Raw genomic sequence first — 26,502 nt, 5'->3', positions numbered from 1 at the left:
ACAGATAAACAGGATAAAGTTACATTTCAACAGCCAGTTCCCACCACGTCAAAACACCTGGATTCATCTGTGATGTTGTGAATCCGAACCTTTGCATTTGGAAAGAGATGCTGCTGATTGAAGGTGTGCGAACTAATGAGGCTGCTGTTACAGTATGTGTGTCATCCGGTACTGTCTGATGTTCATCTGATTTTCCAGTTCTACCTGCTTGGTGTGAATAAGTATGTTAAGACTCGACAAACTTGAAACGCTCTCATTAAAGCCTTTTGACATTTTCCCTTTATGGAACTACATTTAGGGAACTGATATCTATGAGCTTGATTTAGATTTAAGTAGATTGTTGGGTGTCGTTGGAGGTGTGAACTCTTCTGAGTGACATTCTTGTTTCTAATGAAACATAGTTAAAGATAGTGAAAAACCAATCCGGGATCCGCCCCTTCATTTACAACTGCACTAAAATGTAATGAGTTCTTCCCAGACCCCGTATCCTTCCTCCAAGTTTGGTGGGAATGGGTTTAGTGGTTTTTGCATAATCCTGCAAACAAAGTACCCCCTTGGTGAAGGTAACAAAAGGTTGATGATGTGAAATCAATCTATTTCCATTTTTGTTACTTAAAAACATTAAAGCTTAATGTGATTAGCCTCTAAAGGTGAGTCTAAAGGAAGTGGATAAACTGTTATTGCTTTAAACATTAGACTGATCAATTATAGTGTTTTTTTTACTCTACTTACCCTATTCCGATGAATGCACCTTTACTCTGGAATTCAGCCTTATCACATGCATATAGGCATTTACTTCCCATTCAACTTTTTTCTTCCTCAAAACCCCTTCCTCATTTGGCTACTTCCTCAGGATGCAGCACAATTAGTTCCTCACAGTAATTGGTGGCAGACATGGTGTTGTAAAAATTGGCTGTGCGCCTGCCTCTCGTGTCTTCCTGCAGAAAGTGGGGGAACGGGCTGTTGGCATCTCTATCCTGTCAATTAGGCCGAGCCTACCACCATGGAAGCTGCTACCAGCTGCTGTGGAGCGGTCCCAGCCCTCTCTGAGCTGCTCGTCTTCTATAGAGCAGCTGCGGCCCTCCAGTCGAGAGACGTTCACTGCTCCGGTCTCGTGCCCTTTCTCCCCCGCCCTCTCATCCCATACCACCCACCGCCCAACAATGGAGACTGTGTGCCGCTCCGTCCCAGCTCTGAGCAAACATCTGAGGCTGGATTGTAAACAGACCAGTGTAGCAGGGCAGAATGACTGCACTCTGCTCTGTTCCATTAACTCCCACCCACCGTCTATCTGCCCGTCTCTCTCCCGTCTCCTCTCCCTCTATGTCTCTCACACTCCCTCACTACTTGTGACCCAGTGTTCGCAGAGTACAGTCTGACATCACACCAGTGGCCCGTTTGATAACATGTCTGCTCAGTTTATGTAATCTTATGGCACAAGAGAGAACAGCATTATTGTTGTAACAGCAGTCGAAACTTGTGTTACTGTAATATTTGGCCGGTCTGGCACAGATTCGCACAAAAAGGTTTTCAACAATGTCGATCAGTTTGTTTTTAAAGAGCATTGATGTAAATTAGTTTAATTGTTTATTTGTGTGGCTCTATTCCAAGAGTGTTTAATGCAAATACAGAATTCACGCCTATAGTGACTATCATTCAATCTTCAGTTACAATACAGCAACACCCATACACCATACATAAAAATCCTCACTAGGCAATTAGCAGCACACTGGCAATACAAATATTACAAGTATGCAAATACTTCAACTCAAATGTACAGTGTAAATTCTGCAGGACCAACGAACCCCAGTTGGCGCAAACTAGGCTGGAATCATTTAGGTTAATTGGGGCTTTTAGTGCTTCCTGGAATAGTTGGAGTGTGATGACACAGGGTTAATTGGACTCAGAGATTAAGTCACTGCATGTCAGGTTAAAGTAGCATAATGCCATTGACCTCCAAACTGGAGAATAACAGGCAGACACACTGGATACACACTCTTTAGAAATGTATTTTGATCAAATCAAAAATTCACCTCAACATCTATAGAATATCTATATATTATGTCATGAAATAGTATGTATCATGAAAACAGGTGCTTTCATGAAAATCTGTTTATCAACTATTTATCACTTACTCACTGAATAATTGAGTATTTTTTACAAGACATCCAACATTTGTACGTGTTTCCTGGTTGTCCGTCCGATCATCTTTACGTGCAGTCGATGCCTTGAGGACTTTTTTTTTTTTGTATTGTCCAACACTCTCAGCTCGACTCGAGGATGAACCATTTACAGTTTGGTTGTCAAAGGACAAACTCGCTGTGATCTCACAAATATTTTTTTTTGCCATAACTTAATCATTAAGACAGTAATTAAGACATTATTATCACAAGTGTCTGAAGGATAAGACGATGGAGTGATACATTTTGTACTGGAACGTGACTCGTTGGTGGAGGCGTTCATTCGAGTTGCGCAAATCCTTGAACATAACCGTTGGCTTCTCAATAACTGTAACGGCTTCTTCTTCTTTTCCCTTATCTGAGTAATTTCTGAGTAAAAACTGAGTTTCCTGGAAATTGCCTGGAAACCACAGGACCTCGTAAAATCGAATCTTCATCAATCACAGCAAATGGAAATGTCTGAGTTTCGAACATGATGGCAGCTCTTCATCCACACTGGGAGTTTTATGGACTGGTCTTTTGTTGGTTTACATTAAATATAACAGCTGTTTTTCCCCCACTTGTAATTTCCGCCATGCCCATTACCAGGATCTGTTATTATTATTAGATTTTGTTATTGTGGTATCTATCAGTTAGATAACACAGGAAATGAACACTCCCATACTGTGTTCCTACCCATGTCTTACATAATGTCAGAGGACCAGATGTGGGTTTTCATTGACTTTGTGGGTTTATTCCATTGCTCTTTTTTTTTCTTCTCCTTTACACAGAAGTGTGTTTTACTCGAGGGAAGTTTCTCTGTATTGTCACTAAATAATGTGGCAGCTCAGTTGCCGCTGCCCCTGATGTGTGACTCAAACTAATTTAACAAAACCTAATCTGACATATAAAGTGAGGTTTGAATTAATTATTATATCTGTATAATTAGCATTCAGTTATTTTATAAATGACAGAAACAAAAAGAATACGAATGTCTCCCGCTGAAAAAGCAGTGTCATACACTTGGATAACCCAGATGAGTTTCAAGAGAGAACCGCATCATGTGATCTCTGCAGCAGAGTTACTAGGTCACTTCCTGTCTGTCACTTCCTGCTGCATCATGCTGCTCCACCTCTCACCTGAATAATGCTGAAGATTTGTTGCTGTGCAAGCACTGGTTTAATTCCCACAGGTCATGTCTGTAAACGGCTGGACAGTAGTTTATGAAACAGTGGTGAAGCAGTAAAACAAGTCGTTGTTTTGTAGAATTAAAGATGTCGCACAACACCAGCTGTACAGTGTGTCAGTCACTTGATTGTTCTGCTACATAAACATGATCTGTTATCAGCGGTCTAGACTCGTGTCAGGAGTCTGTTAAAGTAGAGGGATATGAGGGAGCAAGGCCTGGCGCTGACCTCCCACTTCAGGCCTCGACCTCTCAGAGGCTTAGATTGAGCCAGAGCTCGGCTTAACATGACAGGGTGTTGAGAGCCGCCGAGGAGCCTTGTGTTGTCGGCCGGCCGCAGCCTGGACTACGCTCTGCAGTAACCCCACCGTTCATCCTCGAGGTCAGAAAGCTAATAGTTTTAAATGTGTCCTTGAGCTGCACTTTTTTTTATAGCAAACCATATGGCCTCAGTGAAACCGTCGCAACAATCGTCTGCTTCGGAAGTTAAACGTCGACTAGAGGAGAAAACGCTGATTTGATGTCACGTCATAGACTCACGTGTGCAGAGCGCTGGTTTCAAATTTGATAAGTTTGGGTGTAAGCTGAAGTTAGAGGCGGATCATGCTGATGTAATGGCATTTGAATGCGAGTCGAGAGCACACTTTAAGCTTTGGCACGTTATTTAGGTCATGGCTGAACAGCTGACCAACACTCCAACCAACCAGTGTTTTGTCTCACTTATTATCCAGAGCTGGACCAATATGTTGGTAATCAACTTTTCTATTTATGGAAAAATTTGCAGCAACAATTTCCGATAATTATATGAGTCAAGTCAGTTCAAGCTCAAATAGTTTTCTGTTTCTGGCTTCATGAAGTTGCAGAATTTAGTTTTCTGAACTGAATGTTCTTGTCATATATGATTAGAACGGTAATATATAACTGAGTAAACTCTGAGCATCGTTGGGAAAAAAAAATGATTTCACCTTCTCAGAGATAGAATGACAAAATGCAAATTATTGTCCATCCATGTATATTTTTTATGATGTATTTTTCACATTTCCGACCAAATAAACCCCAAAATGCATTTTTGTTAATCAGATTTTAATCTTATTAATAGTTGGCTTTTTGGCAATACCTGATGTCCTTAATAGGACAGAGAAACTACAGTCTATCTATTGGGAAATTTTTTTTTTGTTGTGTTGTCATTGACGACAGAAGTTGAGGTTGACGCTGAAAGCCACTTAGGTGGGCTGAGGCTCCACTTCCTCTGGTGAAAGCTGTTGTCTAATGCTGTTAGTGCTTACTTATGGATCACTGAAGATTTGGTCGCCATTAATCTTCTCTCTACCTCATTAAAATAGACTTCACCTCGGAGTCGACGTTGGCACGACTTTTACCTGTTTGTGTTTAATCCTGCCGCAGGGACCTGCACGCCCTGACGTCATCATACCCCCATCATATCTGGCTTCTGCTTCATGTTTACAGAATTTAAATCATACCTGATCCCAGTAAAGGAATTTCTCACGTCTGAATTATTTCATTTCCTGCTTGTTTTTGTTGTTCTCAAGTTCACGTCCTAAGTGTTAAGCGAGTGTCACGGAGCCTCTGAGTCTGAGTGTCATCCAAAGATAGACGAGGAAGTGGGTCCTCAGGCCGATGGTTTGAGAAATGTAAGATAAGAATTTCGTCAGTTCCCCTCAGAGCGCATTCAGACAAATGACTTTAGGATGGAGATAAGATGTGACAGCCCAAAAAAAGAACTCTACAGAGACCGGACAGGAAGTTAGAATATTCCTTGAGTGTTTGAAGTTTCTTTTTCCAGAAATTTCAATACAGGTACAATGTGTTTAGCAAAGTCCATATTTGTTAAGAGCAGATTGACCAGAAACAGGACATTATGTAACCCCTCTCTTAAATTGCTTGTACTTGAGTGACATATAAAAGCTGATATTGAAATGCCTTCTTATTGAAACGAGACACATGCTGACGTGTGTCTTTTTATCTTAAGCTTGTGTTTAGCTGCTTAAAACGCCCCTGTTTTCAGCCGGTAATGAGTCGAATGTACTGACCTGGTTAAAGAAACCCACAGAGCAACAGGCTATGTGGTAAATATACAGGGTAAACATTTAAACAAGCTGGCGATTTGACCAGTCACTGTGATTGCAAACGTTCAAGATATATCAATGTAATGATTATACATCATGTAAGCAGGGTGAGGAGGTATAACACATAGCTGATAGACCTCAGATTATAAAAATGCTTGTGATTCTCTGCTCATAAAGGAGAGTTTAAAACCACAATCTTCACTCAGGAGCAAAAATATGTCTTTAAACCTATATTTTAATGTGACATTTATTGTAATGGTTATCTATACCTGACTGATTGATTTTTATTGTATTATTCAGTGCCCGAGCACGGATGAAACACCAGTGTGTTTCTTTCACACGGCTCGTTTGAACCGCAACAGGAGATGAAATCGGCAGTTTGTAATCAAAAAGCACAGCCACCAGCTCATTTCCCCTTTTATGTGTGTCATTTTCACACATATCATGGGGGGGGGGGGGGGGGGATAACGTCAGCGTGAAATGACAAAGACGTGCAGCAAAAGGCCGAGTGGGAACCAAAGCAGAAAGCAAGGTGCAGGAGGGCTCAAGCTTCCGTATATGTCCTGTTTTATCAGTGGTTTTGTCAGATAGATCCTCCACATATATGTACTGTGGGCTATAATGTAATCCAGCTCAAATTTTACAAATACAATGTAGAACGGAAATGATGGTTATAATTTTTCAAATGATAAAGGAACATTAATAATTTACCTTTTTTATAGTTGGAAGAGTTCTGTCAAAAGTTTACAGACACTCTTTCATAATGTTGGTCAGTGGAGAAAAAGTTTTTGTGATATCAGGTTTTTTACTAAGGGAAAACTGTGAGATGCCACAGGGACAAACAAGTGAAGACAGCATGTTGAATAACAGTATTAATAAGGACATTTTCACCATTTACAAATGACTCTTTAGAGGTGAATTAGTATTATCATGCTATTTGTCAGCTGCACAGTGTAGGCACCAGCTCAGTAGCAAGAGAATGTACCAGACAGTGGATATATGCCAGATGCTAGATGATTCATGCCAGGCCAGGCCAGGCAGCCGTGGCTACAATGTCCAGGAAACGTTGACTTAAAGTGTTTTTATTTCACCAATAAAAGCCTAAAATTTTTATTTTGATCGTACTGGGCCTTGCCCAGTTGCCCCATAAGATCCAATGTGGCAACTGTCGCCATGTCACAGCTGCTAGTCGGGGGCGACCTGCTGAACTGATTCTAAAGGTGTGTGGAGAACCATTCATTCACACACCATATTAATAAACATAGGACAGGGGTTGAAAAATACGATGACTGAAACATGCCGGCAGTATAAACTAGCGAAGCTTCACGCCTGACGGCATCATTAAAAGATTTAATCAGAATCATTGATCAGCCACACAGGATCATAAAAAATGTTTAATCTTTTCTTCTATAGAATAAAAGTCATTACCATGTGGCTCATTTTCCATTCAGCACCATAGATAAGAAGCTCTGAAGTTTATGCTCTTCCTTGCTGTAAAACATCCCTGACAAGCTACTGTAAACAGCTGAGCTGTCTCTGTGCAGCTGATGAGAGCGGAGGCAGCGTGTTGCCAGGAAGCAGATGGCAGCTTGTTACTGTAGGTGCGGTGCGTGGATTCGTCTCAGTCAAGGTGTTGTCATAATTGTCTGAATCTTTTGTGTAACCGTCAGAGTGAGTGATGCCAGCCGACTGTCGGCGGACGTGCAGGAAACGGTCTGACGTCGCCTGTTTGAGCAATTTACTCTCTCAAGTCTCCTGAGTCTTAAAACCTGTCTTTACGCGGAGGATGTTATGGCCTGATGTACAGCAGCCGGGGGAAGAGAGAGCTGTTGTGTTTGAAAGCTCCATAAATCTCACAATCTTAAAATGTAATCGTTACTTTTAAGACGACCTTAAAATCGTGCGTCTGCTTTATGTACTTCCTGGTCCGTGCTCTGTGTTGACCGTCTGACATAAATCCACTCTCAGGCCGCATCGTGGACATCGGACACACTGGCTCTGGGCTTTATCTTCAGTGATCATTTAGCTCACACTCGGCTTCAGTCTGGCTCCATGTGAAAGTGGCACAAGCTCTTGTTTAGCCTCCCTCAACGCAGCGTCCCTCTGCTCTTATTTAGCCTGGGGATTACTGAGGCGACTTGAGCGGGATTAACGGAGGAGGAGAAGGAATTCCCTTTGTACAGTGAGAGGCGGAAATGAACTCTGGACTGTGCAGCTGTAATGTATCTGACATTTCCATTTGCCTTAGAGCTTTTTCTTTTTAACCTCACAATGCATTGGTTTTTATAGTCTCAAGCAGTTGAGTTGGAGGGTTTAAAGAAACAAATCTCTGGGAGCGTGGCCTCTTATAGCTTTGTGCAGAACCTCGTGTAATTGTCGAGCAGCGATAAATTGGCCTCCCACTTGGTTTTGCATGGCACTACGTTACTCTCAGGAGAGGGCAGCCCAGTCTTTTGCTCGAACAATCTCTTCTGTACGATGCAGGACGGGTCCTATAACCTGCTCATGTGCTTGTGTGTGAAACAGCACGACCCATTTCTGCTGAACCACAAACACAACACATGAAATAAAGATTCTGATCAACAGTTTGCACAAGATACACAAACAAACGCTCTCTGTACTTTCGTATTCAACCTTCATCCCATACGTCCCCATTCTGCATGCCGAAGTGTCCTTGGGTAAGATACTGAACTTCTTCTCATAGAAAAAGTGATGCCCATAGAAACACTGTATGAATGTGTGTGTGAATAGGTGAATGGCTAAAAGATTAGAAAAGGGCTGTATAAATACAGACCATTTACCAAAGGAGACTTATTCAGTTTTTCCAGTTTTTTTCTTTTTTATAATTTAATGTATAATTTTTTTTGTCAAACATTGGTCCTCGTCAATGGTTCTGGCCGATATTGCACCTCTGCACCCTTATGGTGAGACACCAGCCAATCAAATAGTCCTCAAACAAACACTTAGGCCAATCATACTAATGCAAAACAGTAGGCAGAGGCAGCTGGTGAACTTGGTGTGTGTGTTCATCTGAAAGCATGTAAACCTTTTTAAGCAGTAACCCAAATTAAAACTCTAAACCCGAATATGTGCGTAACTTTACGAATGTGCTGTGAAGGTCGTGTGATGCATCTGTGGTTTGATTAACATCAGGAAGTGGACGAACCTCGTGGACGGACGCCCGGTCTCCCAGTCTTTTCACTTGGTCTCTAAACATATTAGAGGGAGACAAAAACGCTAGAGCCCAGCTTTGTTATTGAATTGCATCTGACATGCTCCCCTGAGAGTTTAATTCACAGGATACTAAAAGGCTCAGGTGAACTACAACATGAACAAATTAGTTTGTTTTGTACTTATCTCATAACAGGACTGCAGGAAGGGAAATGGGATTTAGAGGCCGTTTGGAAAAGTAGTGTACAAAGATTAGACCCGCGGCTGTGCTTGTGTATTGTCCTTCACGGAGATTTTATGTGCTTAACTTCTTCTCTTTTTTTTGTTAAATCCTGTCGGGAACAAACATGAAATATGACCCAGTACAGGCCAGGCACAGTTGTCTTTTTATTTTGACCTGAGAGCAAAGGTCTCACAGTCTGAGTTAGTTATTTGCAATTAGATTAGGAGGAAGCACCGAGGTTGATGGGAAAGAGAAGTTTATAATCAAAGTAACCAATATGTCAATATATACAAGCCCAGGGGAATCCTTCACATGAAGCAGACCCCTCAGCTCAGATTAATGCTCACCTATAATTGATCTCTGCTCAGTCCCTGCACACACAAGTCTGTTTATACATAGAAAAACACATATATACATATATATAACATAATATAATCAAATCTAGAGCTCGACTTATATGGATTTTTGGGGCCGAAGCCAATACCAATAGTAAAGAGAGAAACATTTCTAAAGGCAATAAATACAATTTTTACATAAAATATAAACTTAAATGCCCATGTTTGCTGCATTGCTTATTAACAAATAAAGAAAGCAAAATTAAAGTTTTTATATCAGCTCATCTAAATAAACATAAACGCTGATACGTGTCTGTGACAAGCTCATATCGGCCCGATAAAACTAGCCGACAGATACAACTGTCAAACTGAGAACAGGGACAAAAATAAAAATAGAATTAAAAGAAAAATCTACTTACAAGCACCTTTTGAAGGCAGCTGATAAACATGTCAACTGTGAAAATTATAATTCGCAACTTCACACAGTGTGCCATGAAATATTCCACAATGAAACTATACAGTCCCGTACAGGTTATGAACTGGGCCAAGTTTGGACAAAAGATTTTGAGTTTGAGGTTTGGGAAGGGTTCTGTCGTAAAGGCTGGCTTAGCTTAGCATGAAAAACCTAAAACCTTGAAGGTCTAACTGGATTGCTAAACAGAGAAAGTTTAGATTTGGTGTTTTTAGTCTTTCCAAAGAAATTTGTTTTCATTTTAAACTTCTCAGGCCGAGTGGATTCTCATGGATGAAGGGAAAAGTGAGAGAAACCAAGCAGGAGCAGTGTTGGACGTGACATTTTGCTTGTGTTTTGACTACAAGATCCAGTTCATGCTCATGCAGCTTAATCCTGTTATAAAAGCCTGAGCTTTGCTGCATATGCTTTTCTTCTGCTGCCTTTGACCTCAAGACAATAACGAAAAAAAGCGATGAAACACGTTTGTATTTATTTTTCACGAGAACTTTATCACCAACTTCAAAAAACCGCAGGCCCCTCCTTTCTTGTTCACGCGGTGCAGATTGATAAGGAACGCGTGGTCTTTCATAGATTAGTGATCTTTTCCTCACGCGGGAATCGTTCTGTGGCACAATGTTATCATCAAGGAGACAGCCTTTCCTACACAATCGGGGAACAGGCACAGGACCTCTGTGGAAACATTTATCCACCTCCGTGGTCGTTGGGAGTCGTGGGCTTCGGCTGAGCCGCCATCTCCCTGAAGGTGATTTCACGAACTGAACTTCCTCTCTGAGGTTTCCTGTGGTTAGAGCCGTTGTGATGTTGTTGCTACGACGAGACAACACTTGGTTTCTAAGGAAACACTCGATGCCGAGAGCGCACACTCCTCATCTGCTGCACCGCAGGCAAATTCGCTGTAGTCACACAGCGGCTGCAGCTCTCTGGCTGCTGGATGTGGTTAAAGGCTGTTGCTTCACCTTGGTTGTTTTAAAGTGTAGTTTCAGATTTGGCTGCATTAGGACCTGTCAGCAGAGAGGAAGTTAGCCTTTTCCTGCTACCTGCCTTCTTTACATATTGCAAAGACGCCAGCAGGGGGAAACCTGTCATGCTCTCATCTCGGATGGACACTCATCTGTATCTGACTGTGCACCTCAAAATAAGTTTCATTTGTGTGGAAAAAGAAGAGATATGCTCCCAACCACTATGAAAACTGCTTTGATTTTGTTTCACCCCTCGCTTTGCCTAAATCAGCCTGTTTTTACTACTTTATAGGCACAGAGGCCGCACCTAACAAAGCCGTGAGCCATTTCCTTCATTTGAAGAATAAACTATGATGTGAATGAGGCTACAGCTATGTGAAATGGGTCGACTCCCTTCCTATGTGGGTGGTCAAGGCAGGAAGCAGGCCGTGCACTCCCTCGCTCGCTCGCTCGCTCTCACAAAGCTTAGTCACAGTTTCCATGCATGTGCGTTAAGTGGCTGCTTCTGGCACTTGAGCAAAAAACCGTTCGGCAGCCGGTGAACGGGACGTTGCTCGTGCTGCAAAAGCAGGAGGAGGAGGAAGCGGCGTTTGTGGTGATAATATAATTTGAATCTCTGGCATTGCTGTTGTTGTGAAACGTTTTGATCGGTCCAACACAACATACGACAATCGAGTTATACACACAGATCACAGGACAAACTTCCAGGCAGAGATTCATCTCCCAAACTGAACTTATCTGAGTCACAGCATCACACTCTCACCCTGCTGACAGCGCTCTAATGAGGATTTTGGATCAGGCTCCATATTCTCATCTCCAGCTGCCCACCAGAGCAAACTGGGGCAACGCAAAACAACTGGTCCATGCGTGTGTTTGTTACTGTCTGTTCAGTGTGTTACCCAGCGAGCGTGAGGGGGTTTGGCGCGTGTGATTGTAAAGAGCACAGTCGCCTTGTGAGCTGCCACCGCTCACCTCGTGGATTTAAGTGGCTAGATTTGATCTTTCACGGCAGCCTAAATGTTTTTTGCTGTCGAGCTTCAACCCTCCACCTTCTGAAAAAGCCACATAAAAGCAAACAAGACATAGAAGGTGGAGACGCTGGAGACCCACATTAAACCTAAGACAGCACAGGGTCTTTCCTTGATGGACAGCGGGTGTAAAATTGCTTTCATGATCAAATTACATTTGTCTTTCTCTCACCTTTTTTAAAACAATGAACCCAACAAAACCACACCCTTTAAGTGCACAGTCCCACACATACACAGAAAATATCTCGGGTCACAGTTCACCAAAGTTGAAGTCCATGTGATTTGCAGTGCCACAGGAAGCAAATGTTTTATTTGCCAAAGTTTGCCTCTGAAACATGACCGTGCCTTCAGGGTCGGGGGGGGTAGCTAGAGCTAATCCTAGCTGACATTAGGCGATGCGGGGTTGCCAGTGTATCACAGCACTGACATACAGAGACAGACAAGCAATCACACTAATGTTCACACCTACAGTCAATTTTTTGGTTTATCTAAAAGGCATTAACATTATTATACAGTGTCTAAAGATTTTGGTTGATAACGTTCCACTGTACAATGTTCCTACTTGCTTCTGTCACCATAAACATATATTCATTAAAGTCCCAAATGACTGAGAGCAAACATTGAAGTTGTTCTTTGTTTGTAATTTCTGTGCAGGAATCCTCTTCTCCACGCTGGTGTTCGGTCCTGCCTGTGGCTTCATCCTCGGCTCCCTCTGCACTAAGTACTATGTGGATGCCATCTTCATTGACACAGGTGACTTTTCATTATCTCTCCGGCTTTGTATCGTTGTGTTTCCCTGTGCGAGCGCTCCACTGACTCCTGCTGTGCCTCTCCATCAGATAAGCTGGGCATCACTCCAGAGGACCCGCGGTGGATCGGGGCCTGGTGGGCAGGCTTCCTCCTGTGCGGTGCCTTACTCTTTTGCTCGGCTCTCTTCATGTTTGGCTTCCCTCAGTCGCTGCCGAGGGAGGAGGGGGCAGAGAACGAGCAGGTTATGCTTCCTCCCTCTCATACAGACTACACAGAGACTCCAAAGCCCAGCAACGGGGTCGTATGCAGCCAAGAGCCGGCGAACAGCCCCACCTGCTGTCAGCAACTCAGGGGTGAGCGCGCACAGCACTACAGTGTTTTCAGTGTTGGGTTTTAGCAATATTGTGTAGTATATTCTACTTCCGTGGTAAATAAGCAGATGATAATTTAAAAAAGCCATTATATTATATTGACTTGTAACAGGTTTTCTGTGTAAAACTAATTCCAACTACTTTTAAAAAGCAGAATAAGGACTAAAGCAAAGTTCCTCATTAGTACTTAGTTGCAGTTTGTTCCACCTCTGCAGCAAATTACATGTTTTAAATGTAGAGGAAATCCACATAATAAAAATGTGCTTATACATACTTCATGAAACCAAAGCAGAACAAGTTTGATTCATTGAGATTTCATCGGGGTATATTTCATTTATTTTAAATCTTACAACTTCAATCAAGAGAATCCCGTCTGTCCTGCTAACCCTTGTGCACTTGGATATTCATCGTGATCCTTCCTTCTCTCTGTTTGTCCAGTGATTCCCAAGGTGACCAAGCACCTCCTGTCGAACCCGGTGTTCACCTGCATCGTCCTGGCTGCGTGCATGGAGATCGCCGTCGTGGCCGGCTTCGCTGCCTTCCTGGGGAAATACCTGGAGCAGCAGTTCAACCTCACCACCACCTCAGCCAACCAGCTGTTAGGTCTGTGCTCAGATCCAACCTGTGAACAATCTCACTCTGCCTGTTTAACAGACGGTGTAATAAACTGGTTTTATTTTGTTTTTTTAAAGGTATGACAGCTATCCCGTGTGCGTGTCTGGGGATCTTCATGGGCGGCCTGCTGGTGAAGAAGCTGAACCTGTCGGCACTGGGAGCCATTCGCATGGCCATGCTGGTCAACCTGATCTCCACCGCCTGCTACGTCTCCTTCCTCTTCCTGGGCTGCGACACGGGTCCCGTCGCTGGGGTGACGGTCCCATATGGCAACGAGTAAGAGAATCACTCAATAACCGAGGAAGCTGCAGCCATGTGTATTTAAAGCCCGACACAGTAAACAGTTAAAATGACTATCAATCAATCGTGCTTAATTGGTATTGTACTTTTCATAGAAATAGTGTCACACCTAGTGATTTAAAAAAAATGTAATGTTAAATATATAAACATGAGATTTTTTTAGAAAGTACCAAGTAATAAATTAGAACAAGAAAAAAATATTAGGACAGTTATATTAATTTCCTCAGTATGACAGTGTCATAGCGTCACACATTATAAGCCTACGCTATAAGGGGGGGGGGGGAGAACAAGAGAAAGGGGTGAAAAATTATTTGTCTTTTACGCAGTAATGATTTTATGACACACACCAAACCTTAGTGAATATTGTGTACAATCTTTTGTGTTGTGTGTGTTTGATATAAATGTCAGGTCCTTCAGTCCATATTCGATCATCAGAGGCTGTTATTGATATATATATAAAGCTGTGGTCATTGCCTTTTTACCCGATGAAGAAAAACAAACATTTCTCTGGACCCATGTGTTTGGAGGTTTTTATTGGATCCACATAAATATCTCGATTTTTTTTTTTTTTTACCCTGCAGGTTCGATCTGCATCAGCTCAGAGTTTCTTCTTTAGCTCAATTAAAAACTAAAACACTTGTCAGGTTGTTTTTGTGCTACAGACACATGTTGAATTGTTGATGTCCCGGCTTATGGCTGCGTTTACATCGTTATGAGAGTAGGATTTGTCCGTCCATATGGGGACCATGTGGAAATAGAGACTTCAGGGTTTTACTGGTTGTCGATCGGCCTGACCCCCACCTGCTCCCGCGACGTTGCAGTTTCCATGGAGATGTTAACAGTACACCGGAGACCCGTGGTGTTACCGATAAAGGGTCACGAGTGCTTCTTTGATTCTGTCTTTCACGGACCTCGTCGGCTCTTTCAGTGCAAAAGGACACTCAGCTTTATTTATTTTCCTCTCTCCGTTCAGAACTCTGCGGGTGGGCGAGAAACCAGAGGCTCAGTGCATCAGTCACTGCAACTGCTACACCTCCTCCATCAGCCCCGTGTGCGGCTCCAACGGGATCACGTATCTGTCCTCCTGCTTCGCCGGCTGCACCCGACGAGGAAACAGTCAAACAGCATCTAACGGCACTAAGGTCTTTATTCTGCTACACGTGTGCTTTGTTATCCTCCTGTCCTCTCCAATAGAATCACATGCACATTTCTCTCAGCTCAGCAGCGTACAAAATCCCACCATCACTGAGAGTATAGTCTCACCACAGAGGTTTCATCAGTAATGTTTGTCTATTTCTAAGAGCAGATCATTTAGTTCCAGTGCGCTGACACCCGTTTCTTCTTCTTAATGTTAAAAGCAGTGCGCAGCAGATATAACACGGTTTTCCTCTTAATCCATTCACAGAATCTGACGGGATGCGGCTGCATATCAACCGAGAGCGAGTACGCCACGGCGGTTCCGGGGAAGTGTCCAATGCCGGGCTGCCAGGAGTCGTTTCTCATCTTCCTGTGTGTGATCTGTGCCTGCAGCCTGGTCGGAGCCATGGCCCAGACGCCCTCCGTCATCATCCTGATCAGGTAGTGGATTGTGGATATGAACGAACAGGAGGGCCCTGCATGTAGTGTAGGAAGAACAATGACAGAATCCAATTTGAAGATGAAAACATCTCATTCTCTGTTTTCTATCTGCTTCTCCTCAAGGACCGTGAGCCCTGAGCTGAAATCATACGCACTCGGAGTATTGTTTCTCCTGCTGCGACTCCTCGGTAAGAAAACAGCCTCTGTGTGTGTGTGTGTGTGTGTGTGTGTGTGTGTGTGTGTCTGTGTGTGCGTGTACCTCACCCACATTATCTCATCACTCACACAAACGTATGACTCGATGAGCCTCAGCTGCTTTATTGGTTTTGTTTATTTCCACATGGAGAATAAATAAATAAAGTTGATTAAATCACGACATTACAGTTGATGACAGTGGAAAAACAGATGGAGGTGGGAGGAGTAATGGAACTAAGAAAATCAAAATGAGATTATGGAGACACGCGTACGCAAACTGGACATGAGAGACACAATGTGGTTTTATTTTGGAAGCTTTTCACTGTTTGTTTTTTCTTGTGTTAAGGGAAAGAACAACATATTTAAAATGTATTTAGTATTATACTCTGTTTGGTAAAGAAAAGCCAGTCGCCAGTTGCCAGTTATAGACAGTGGCTCGACAGAGAAATACACTGGCCAGCAACACCATTAAAACCAGCTACCTGCTTTAATGTGGTGCCTGATCCGTAGAAAACTCTGTCTGTGTCCACTTCCTGAGCCACAGCCACCCACTGAACGGAAGGTCAGGGTTCAATTCCCAGCTCCCCGCTCCCTCCAGTCTGCAAGTCAAAGTGTCCTTGGGCAAGACTTTGAATACTAAACCTGCCCTGATGTTTGTGCCCCAGCATGAGAATGGGATGTGCGAGGAATAGAATAAATATATATATATATATATATATATATATAGTGTGTGTGTGTGTGTGTGTGTGTGTGTGTGTGTGTGTGTGTGTGTGTGTGTGTGTGTGTGTGTGTGTGTGTGTGTGTGTGTGTGTGTGTGTGTGTGTGTGTGTGTGTGTGTGTGTGTGTGTGTGTGTGAATCTTATGTTAAGCCCTTTGAGTGTTTATGAAGATTATAAAACTTTATGTAAATGTAAATGGACAAAGAGCCCGGCTAGCTGTATCCCTCTGTTTCCAGTCTTAATGCTAAGCTAACCGCTGCCGGGTGTGGCCTCACAGACGAGAGACTTTTATAATGTAACTCCTGCAGAGAAATCTAATCAACACATCTCACAAAATATCCCTAAACTGTTCCTTCAAGAAAGATTCAATCATTACAGCTCGAAACAAGATGAAACGTTCAAGTTTTAAAATACATGTTTACTTGGAGACTGACTTTCAAAGTAAATTTACATAAGAAACTTGTTACTAAAGTTAAACTGTTCAAGTCTGTTGAGCAGAGGTTTTAAACTGGAGAAGTGATGTATTGAGGCCGAAGTTTACTGTGTAGTAATGAAATTGTGACACAAAAAGGAAAATAAGGTTAAAAAAATGAACTAACATTTTTAACATTTATCTAGAATCAACATAACTTACATATATATATTTGCAATAACTTATGCATTCATATCTCTATATAGTATACGCTTCTCAGTACTGTACTTAAATGTTTATAGTATTATAATATTGTATTTTACTTTTCATGCCTCCGTGCTGCGAGAGCCTTTTTACTTTATTTTATTTCAATTTAATAATTGCTCTTATTGCATTTCTGAGCCCACCTGTCCCTTCGTCCAGCACTTGTCTTTGTCCTTCACCTACATATGACAAATAAAACATGAGGACATTTTTATAGAAACTGATTGAGTTTGCTCTTCTCTGTATTCCAGGTTTCATCCCTCCTCCGCTGATCTTCGGTGCTGGGATCGACTCCACTTGCCTTTTCTGGAGCTCGGACTGCGGTGAGAAGGGCGCCTGCCTGCTGTACGACAACGTGGCTTACCGGCATCTGTACGTGAGCCTCGCCATCATCTTGAAAAGCGTCGCCTTCCTCCTCTACGCCACCACATGGTATTGCCTACACAGGAACTACAAGAAGTACATCAAGACTCACGAGGGCTACATGACCACGACCGAGTTTTACCCCTCACTCACGGACGGCCCTAAACCAGTGGACCGGACAAAGTTCATATATAACCTAGAGGACCACGAGCTTTGTGAAAATATGGAGTCAGTTTTATAGTTTGTGAAAAAGCAGGAAAAAAGGACAACGTGGACGTTCATGATGATTTTATTCGTCTTTTCTTGAAAAGATGAAATAAAATGTTTTTTTTCAAAGCAATCTATTTAAAGCCGTAGGAGAAACGTCCTCTGTAGATGTTTCAAAGGGTCCATTTTAGTTGTTTACGATCGGCGAGGTGTCGTCATGTTGCCGGTGAATTCCTGTGTTGACTTGGTGGTAGAAAAATCTCTACAGTACTGTCAGGCTCGGTCCTAGTTGATTATTAGTGAGCGGGCGAGATTCTGCGACAAAGATAGTTGCCATATTTTTTTAGGTCATGATCCCAGTGATCTGTGTGGAGACAATAATTAGCCTCCTTTCAGTCAGTGCACTGTGTGTTCTGTCTATCGCTCTCAGCACCAAGATGTGTTTGAAATAAAACGTTTGGGTGGTTCTTTACCAGTAATTCATATTTAAAAGTTGCCAAGTGTTTACAAAGGAATAGTTGAGATCAGTGAATGCATTTTGTTTTGATGCAGGAAGTTTTCTTATTATGAAAAGAGAACAGAAACACTGACAGGTTTATTATAGTGGCCTATTAGATGTTTTAACCGTCAGAACGTCAAGAGGAATAACTTCCTACAAGAGTGTGTCGATGTCATCATGCACTGTTCAGTTTCTTGTTCTCTTGCTGGATCACGGCACCGGCACACCGGTGCAAATGTGCAATTCCTCTTTAAAATGTCCATGTTTGTTTCTCGTCTCGTGTCAGACTGCAGGTTTGTTTCATTTCCATGTTTGTTTTTTACATCTGCAGAGTTTATTCAGCCTAATATGTCTTAATAAGGGATTATTCAATTAAGAAAGAATTAAGAATGTTTATTTTCTTTTTCTTTTGACTTTTGCACCTAGTGGGAGAGCTAAGATTTAAAAAGTCAAGAGTAATATCTTTTATGTTTTGACATTAAAAGATTAGGAGTAATATATTTTGATTTCATTAGGCACAGAATGTTTCATTAGACTGTGTTTGAAAGGATAAATTATATATATACTGTATATATATATATATATATAACATAATCTTGGGATGTGTTTCTAAAGGTTTTGGACAATTTATATTATGTTGCATTAGTGGGGATAAAAAGACACACACACAGAATCTGTGTCTTCAAGCTAAGTCGTGATATTTGGGGTAAAGGACGTTACAGGAAGCTGCGTGTGCAAACGAAGCAAACAACACTGAATATGTTCCCGGACGTCTTTTTGAAGCATCTGGACAAATACGACCTGCTCCTCTACTGATCTCTCTGCAGTTACAGTTTTGAATTAGTCCGTTTTCTTACACTTTTTGTATGGCAACATATCATTTATTTTACTCTGGAAATAAATAATTTTTCAGAAAATGTACTGAATTGTGAAGGTTTTTTTTTGTTGTGTCCAGTTCTAACCTTTATATTTGGTTTGGTTTTAATCTTTTTAAACAACCTTCAGAAAACACATGAATGTATTTAAAAGTTTTAAAAAACACTGAACAAAAGACAAAGTAAATGAGACGCAAAAACTAGAAATGTACGAGGAAATAAAACACAAACATCATTTATTAAAATGAGGCATGATACGACAACACTCAAATCTAAGATAACACTTCTTAAGTTATACTCGTCAACACCAGGTCAACACACACCATGGAAATAACAAAAAAAGTTGTAACATACGCTTGTTACTAAGGCAGTTATTACCAACTGTATATAATAAGGGTATTATTGAGCTGAGTAAGGATTAAATATACTGAATATAATCTGTTATTTTCCATCCAATACTCTCATTCACCTTTTGTAACCCTCACTCTAAGTGTAAAAGCACCATTAAGGGACGAGTGTGAAACTGTGTATCTCTTTTCACGGCTCATAATACAAAGGTGATCAATATAGTGCTAAGTGCTCACTCAGTAAGATGTGAGGTATTGACCTGAGAGAGACTTCCTCATTTCAGCTTTCAGTCTATTCACAAGTAGAAGGAGCCATTCAGTCTTTAAGAAGCTGTTAATGGGATTCTATATTGTGAATAATTCAATGAAACCATTCTCAACTGAATCAAGACATTGGGCAAGAAAAATGTGCAGCGTGGACTCGTCTTTCATCTATTTGTCCAGATTTTATTATGCTTGCAGTTTTTTCACAGATAAGACTAAAGGAGGGAAGACAAAACTGGAAAATGAATCCTAAATTCACAGTGTTGATTTCTATTTACACACATATATATAAAATGTACATCAGATCTTGAGGAAAGCGGAAAATCTTTAGGTCAGGGGAGCGTGATTGTCAGTCATTGGCCTCAGTGGCTTCCTCATCAAGGAACTGCCTCCACTCTCTGGCCACATGAGGCCGGTCCCTGCTCTGCACCAGGAGGAACCCGGGCCCACTGCACCAGCACAAGGTCGGACATTCGCTCTGAGCAATTCATCCCGGTACCTAACAGCAGTCATCGAAGTCTGTGTCACCCTCCAAGGATATGCCTCCCCAGACCATCACTGACCCACCGCCAAACTGGTCATGCTGGATGATATCACAGGCAGCAGAATGTGACTCGTTCACACCGGTTACATGTGCTCGGTGTGAACCTGCTCTCATCTGTGAAGAGGACAGGGCGCCAGTGGCAGACCTGCCAGTTCTGGTGTTCTCTGGTGAATGCCAATCGAGCTGCACGGTGCTGGGCTGTGAGCACAGGTCCCACAAGAGGATATTGGGCCCTCGTGGAGTCTGTTTCTGACAGTTTGGTCAAAAACACTTTCCCCCCCTGAAGCCTGCTGGAGGTTATTTTTAGGAAGTAATCCTGTTCCTCTCACAAAGGAGCAGATACTGGTCCTGCTGCAGGGTTGATGCCCTTCTACGTCCCTGTCCTGCTCCCCTCGCGTAACGGCCATTCTCCTGGTATGTCTCCTTTTATTTTGTACTATATGAGCCCTGATCAAGAAATGCTGGATCCTATACATCCCAAGATGGAACTACATCTTTTATCATGTCATCAAGGTTATTTTTCTTCTGAAGCTCCCTCCAAAAGCACAGAAGACCTGGCTCTTTCATGAGGAGAAAACCGAACTTCAACATCCTTTAAACTAGAGTTTGTGTTAATAAAAAAGAAAACACCATGCAACTTTCTTTTTACCTCAAAATGAGTTTGCTAGTACACAGACTAGGAATAAGTAAAGATGCTGCTTCACCCTGAGCACCTGTGCTTTCACTATCCAACTTTGGTGAGTGGGTACGATCTCCTGCAACAAGTTATTGATAGTCACCCACAATCAGGCCTAGGATCAGTTAAAAAGTTATTAAAAACAAGAGTTTTTCTCCAATATTCAGTGACGAAACTTTTCAAATGTGAGTCATGGGTAATAACCACAGATTAGTTGTGTTGTAGTCCAGTGAGTGGGACTGCGTCAGAGATTGACACAGTTTTTCCACTACATAAAAACAACTTAATTGCTTGGAAACAGAGCCCAACAGAGTTAATGACCACATGTGGTTACAGAGGAAGCTGCTGCTCAGTAAAAGTTACACAGTGTTGTTTTAAGTTTGAGTGAACGGACAAAAATAATGTCTGACATCTCTTAGTGGCCGGGCATCACGTCCCTGAGACATTTCAAAGGGTCATTCCTCAGGTCTCCACAAAGAAAGGGTCGCACCTGCTCACAGCCAGTAAGTGGCTCACCTGAGACTGTGGTGGCAGCTAAAGGTCAAAGGTCAGGTGGTTCGGCTTTGTGTCTGCAAACATGTTACTTTTTAGACAGGGCACCTTGAGGACAGAGCTGAGAAGCCTCTAAATGAACCAGAACAATGAGCAACCTGCACTGAAGCTGATTACGCTCCGCAGTTCAACACAGCTGAGGCTCAAATAAGTTGAAAACACACAGGAAACCTTTCCCTGTCTATTGCCAACAAAATACATTGTGCTGGACACGGGGGAATCTCCCATTTTCATTTCACTGGGCTAAAATAAATAATTGATCATGTTGACAATAAATAATAAATTCAGACTTTATTCAAAACGTTTGGCTCGACAACTAAAGCAACTCCTGAAACAGGAAAACATGATTACTGCTGTGTCTAAGCTCGTATTGATGGGTATATCATGCTTTGAAAAATGAGAGCATGCATGAGTGTGTGTGTCAGTGTTTGTGTCAGTGTGTGTGTGTGTGCCAGTGCGTCAGGTGGTTGTAACGTCTATTAATAGCACAATGACATTCTTCAGCTTGTGCATGAAGACAGCTACAGTATCAACAGCATCTGCCCCAGTTAACAAAACACTCTGATTGTCAAAAAAGTTACAAACACACACACACACACACGCACACACAATCGGTGAGTGTTACTTTTGGAGATTTTACATAGATTTTTGTAAATCACCAAAATTTCTAGAGAAACATGTGAATTAGTAAATCTAATTTATTGGGACCAGAGGAATAGACTTTGATGCTCAGACCCCAGCGGGGAGGGGAACGTCCACGGTGTGGCACCGTGCTGAAGTGTCCTCAGGCAAGATACTGAGCCGTGAGCTGCCCTGGTGGCTGTGCCCTCAGTGTGTGAGTGATGTGCGATAGAGAAAGAGCTGCACACAGATGCACCATGAATGTGTGTGTGAGTGAAAAACTGTACTTTAAAGCGCTTTAAGATTAGAAAGCTGCGACATAAATACAAACCATTTACCCTTTACTCCCCCCCGGACACTGGTGGGCAACAGAGCATGGGGTTGAGACTTCTCATGAAGGCTTCTGATTGGATGGTCAAAGGAAGATGACCCGCTATCCAGAGTTGAGGGGGGTCGCTCATACCCCCTTTCCTCCAAAGTGAAATGTGCTGGGCTGATGCTAGTACTGGTTCAGAGCTGGTTCCTTTTGGGAACCTTATGGGAACATTTTGATTCCTAGTCACGCAGAACGTAACATGTTACACTCAGCCCTCAGCATCGCGGTTAAGTCATCGTACGTTTAGTCCCTTAAGTCCTGTAAGGTGATAGTGTTTGTCTTATGTGCACATATTGTGCACAAACATGTCTGGCACACATGGAAATGGAGACAACGAAGTCATGTTACTGAACTGACAACTGAGTGACAGCTCACAGGTGATTGGCTCAAGGTGAGCGTGTCAGGTTGTCATTGGATGAAAAGAGAGAATGAGCTGACAGTTGATTCCATAGCCTCATTTCCTGGAGACTTACCTTAACCCTACCTGTCAGGACTCTTTTAGCATCTTTAGTGTTGGGTATGACTTTTAACCAGGTGTGGACTTTGAGCTGGTTGATCTGCGAGATCCTACCTCCTCCACAGGAAGGTTTTAGATGAGGATGTTTCATGTTTTGTTAGGATTGGCCATCCTGTCCCCGGCATTGAGATAAGGTGGATTTCAGGAGAGTCTCCACTCTCGAGAAGATAATAAACAACCCTGACATGACTTATACTCACCTACACTTGTTATCTGCTCCCTTCTGTAAGGACAGAGGATAAAGAATACTGAAACGCTTCCATTGTACCTCAAGGTTTTTGCTTTGAATCAAGATCTGTTGACAGATCTGTGGCATTATAAATTCAAGGAAAGAAGTTCATCCATGTAGCCGAAGAGAGAAACACACTCACACAGTGAAAAAGCCAACAACCGAAAAATAGAAGCTGCTGCAGGCGAGAATCTTTTCTTTTAATCAAGAGTCGTCAATTAGCCTAATGGCTGCCTCGGTAAAATGAACTGTTGAACACCAATTGTAGTAGAAATTTTAAAGTATTAAATACTCCGTGGAAGACTTATGTTCTGAGACACACAGAGACACACGTAGGTTTATAAGGTTTTAATGTGAATTGATCAGGAGCAGGAATCTAAGACTGAGGATTTGTTTCATAGATCCACAGTGGAGCAGGCAGTACTGGAAGCTGGCTGAATATTATAATGCTTGAGCCGCAGACTTTAATTTAATTTGGACGACGTAAGGGCTCGCTTAAAATACAACCAAAATAGCTTGATCGCCCCCTAGTGGCTGGCTGCAGTATAGGTCATAAACCCCACCTCCTGGACAAAAAGGAAAAGGTCAAATTACACTTGGTATAACAACGGGCTGAAAAGTCATGATTGACATTGCATCGGTGGGACTTCATAACCGAGACCCCCCCCGATCACCACGACTGAGCGTCTTCAAATGACGTCAACGGCACAAGATGGCAGCGATGGTGTCATGGATTCTGTGAAATCGCCCCCATATTCCTCACAATTTGAGATTTAAGAAAGTACATCAAGGGCTAAATCACATTCCTGCATAATTCATTTTTCCGTTTCAAATATTTCAGACTCTCAAGAGGCTCCACCACTTCAATTCATCATTCAATTAACGGGAAACGAAAGACAGCAGTAAATTAAAAGCAGCTCGTATGTGATTTATTTCTCCAGTGTTTCCAGAGGCTGGATGACTAACGGGTGCAGCACTTCACCCGGATGGTTAAAGCCTCTATGATACTGTTGTCTGACTCATCTGTGGAGCTGTACATCAGACTGTGCCTCACACAGTTGACTGGAACTACACCTGCAGCATCAGTGTATGTCGGCCTTGACATAACATTTTTCCTTTGGCTGCACCAACAATAAGCTGTAAACAGAGATGAGGTATAGGCCAAATGTTAAACACAGACGGACGAGAATGAACCGACAGCGCATACAATATCTGTATCCAATGTGAAGTGTACAACATGCAGTTCAGATAATGAATAATCATCAGATGTGAGATATTATTACAGTGTCATTATTTGTCACCATTATGTGCACTCTCAAGACTCCAGCTGCACCGTTCACTTCATGCAAATTAGCTCTTTCTCCGTGTCTGTGCGATACTGTTGTGCAGCTAATGTATGCATGAGATTAAAAGACCCATTTGTAATGGACCCATTTATACCTCATTTGCAATTAAACGAAAACTAAACGTGTGTTATGGATGCCGTTAACATCACGTATGCTTCAGGCAGCAGATAGATAATGATAGGAGCACAAGAAGGACTGAGGGAAAGTCCTGAAAGATGAAGGTGCCAACAATTTCATAATATATGATATATAACATAATAATGTAAACTGTAGATGCTTTAACTAACATATGAATTTATGTTTTAGTTATTTAAGAACCATGAAATGAAAGAACCATTCAAATGTGGCTGCCCCCACATAATGTGACTACTGAAACCTGTAGCTTCCAGTTCATCTGATATAGTGACAATGGCCACTGGACAAACATGTATACATGATTAAAAATTGGAACACGTGTTTACTCAGGGCTTCGTCAGTAGGTAATTAAACAGCAGTTAGTGCACTGTAATGTAAACTGTTGCTGCATTTGCAGATGTAAAATTTGAAAGTGAAATTTCTTAAGATGTGGCAAAAACCTCAGAGGCCAAATTCATCAAAATGCAAACATCGCCAGCTTTTTTCCAGGATAAACAAAAGATTTAAAAGATATTACAAAGGTCCAGACACAGCAGAGCCAGCGGTAGTTGCAGTAACACAGAAATAAATGGCCTGGTGGCTTTTCCTTTTTCTCAAGATCAGCAGCCCTGCCATTTTATACTTGAAAAAAGATTAAATTCCCCGAGCAGCGGAACAGGACTGAGAAATGTACGCTTCAAAACCTTTTTTTTTTAAACAATAGCTACATCCAACATTTGTCACTATGTGGGAATGTTTCAGCACAAAATGGGGGGGGGGGGGGGGGGAGTGAAATTACTTCCATCTCTGATTTCCTCCCAATAAAGGAGGTTTAACAGGCCATCATTTAACAGCTGTACAAAATGTGAGCAAGAAATCAAACCTCTCCTCAGACCTCCTGCTGCAGCTCAACCGGTTTGTATCAGTTTTTCAGATCCCTTATTCAAGTGTTTAAATAACTAACAAGGTATAATACCTACAACTGAATATAAATATATATAAATAAGAACAAAATGTATTTAATGTTTTGCATCGAGTGCAATAAAACTGATATATATATATTATCATACACAACAGTATCATGTCATTGAGTCTGAAGCATCACAGCCTTTTCCAGTCAGAAGATTAGATTGTAAATAAAGACGGATGACATTTTCCGAAGATTTAAGGTAAACCAACCGACTCTGCTGTGTGTCGAGCTGCATCCTAAACAATGTTGTCATATGTTTTGTCGTGTGAAATCTACATCTCCAAAGAAACATACAAATACAAACATAACACTGTTGCCCTCTGAAATATATCCACCATCCTCCTCCTGTGACGCTTATCCTTTTGAGGGTACTGGGGAGAGAGCTATCCCAGTTGACGTTGGGCGAGAGGCTGAGTTCACCCTGGACAGGTCGACCTACTGAGACAAACACCTGTCTCCACTTATGGTAAATGGTCTGTACTTATTTAACACTTGCCTTAATGAGCAGCACTTTCACACACCATTCATACACTGCCTGGGCAATTTGGGTTGAAGTATCTTATCCAAGGACACTAAGGGATGCGGAATGGAGGAGCCAGAGATCGAGTCCCCGACCTCCTGGCTCCACCGCTCCGCTCTACCTCCTGAACCACAGAAACCCCCTCAGTTATCGATACCCCGATGTGTACGTCTTTGGACTGTGAGAGGAGGAAGGAGCCTAAAGAGAGCCAATGCAGACAGATGGAAAATATGCAAATCCCACTCAACGAGTCGGGATTCGAACCAGGAACCCTCTTGCCCCCCCATTGCACCGCCCCTTTGTAAAGTACATATATGTTACTTCCCTCCACAGGGGGATGGAAAGTATAGAAAGTCGTCATCAGTGTCTGATCCATTCAAGTGTTGACCTGTATTGTGAAATGTAGGCGATCGTCACATCACGCTCCACCTCCCCAGGTGCTACAGCTCCCAGGTGGGGGAGTGCTCCCTCCCTCCCTCACCTGGCTCCAGCATCACCTGGAGAGGGACTTCAGTCTGTACAAGGTTCGAGAGCAGCGTCGGCCCCTGCGCCTTTAAGACTCCATGTGGTCAGCTCCACATCCCACTGTCCCCCCCTGGCAGCTCCGTGTGGGAGCACGCTTCCAAAGTTTGACTGGGGAATACGAGGGAACAGT

At 42.4% G+C, this 26,502-nt stretch overlaps 1 protein-coding gene across 2 annotated transcripts in view; it reads left to right on the top strand.

Moving 5' to 3' along the window:
• The window catches only part of slco3a1a (solute carrier organic anion transporter family member 3A1a), a 36,800-nt gene extending 17,983 nt beyond the window's left edge, over positions 1-18,817 (top strand). For both annotated transcript variants that reach the window (XM_053427410.1, XM_053427409.1), the window contains 8 exons: positions 12,278-12,376; positions 12,463-12,726; positions 13,183-13,347; positions 13,437-13,635; positions 14,633-14,801; positions 15,065-15,237; positions 15,361-15,425; positions 17,079-18,817. In XM_053427410.1, the coding sequence (XP_053283385.1) occupies positions 12,278-12,376; positions 12,463-12,726; positions 13,183-13,347; positions 13,437-13,635; positions 14,633-14,801; positions 15,065-15,237; positions 15,361-15,425; positions 17,079-17,431 (1,487 nt within the window). In that variant the 3' untranslated portion in view covers positions 17,432-18,817. The remainder of the gene's footprint in view (positions 1-12,277; positions 12,377-12,462; positions 12,727-13,182; positions 13,348-13,436; positions 13,636-14,632; positions 14,802-15,064; positions 15,238-15,360; positions 15,426-17,078) is intronic.
• The last annotated feature ends 7,685 nt before the right edge of the window (positions 18,818-26,502 follow it).

This window comes from Pleuronectes platessa, chromosome 7 (assembly GCF_947347685.1).
Source record: "Pleuronectes platessa chromosome 7, fPlePla1.1, whole genome shotgun sequence".
NCBI classification, from domain to species: domain Eukaryota; kingdom Metazoa; phylum Chordata; class Actinopteri; order Pleuronectiformes; family Pleuronectidae; genus Pleuronectes; species Pleuronectes platessa.
This window is presented reverse-complemented; position numbering and strand designations above follow the sequence as displayed.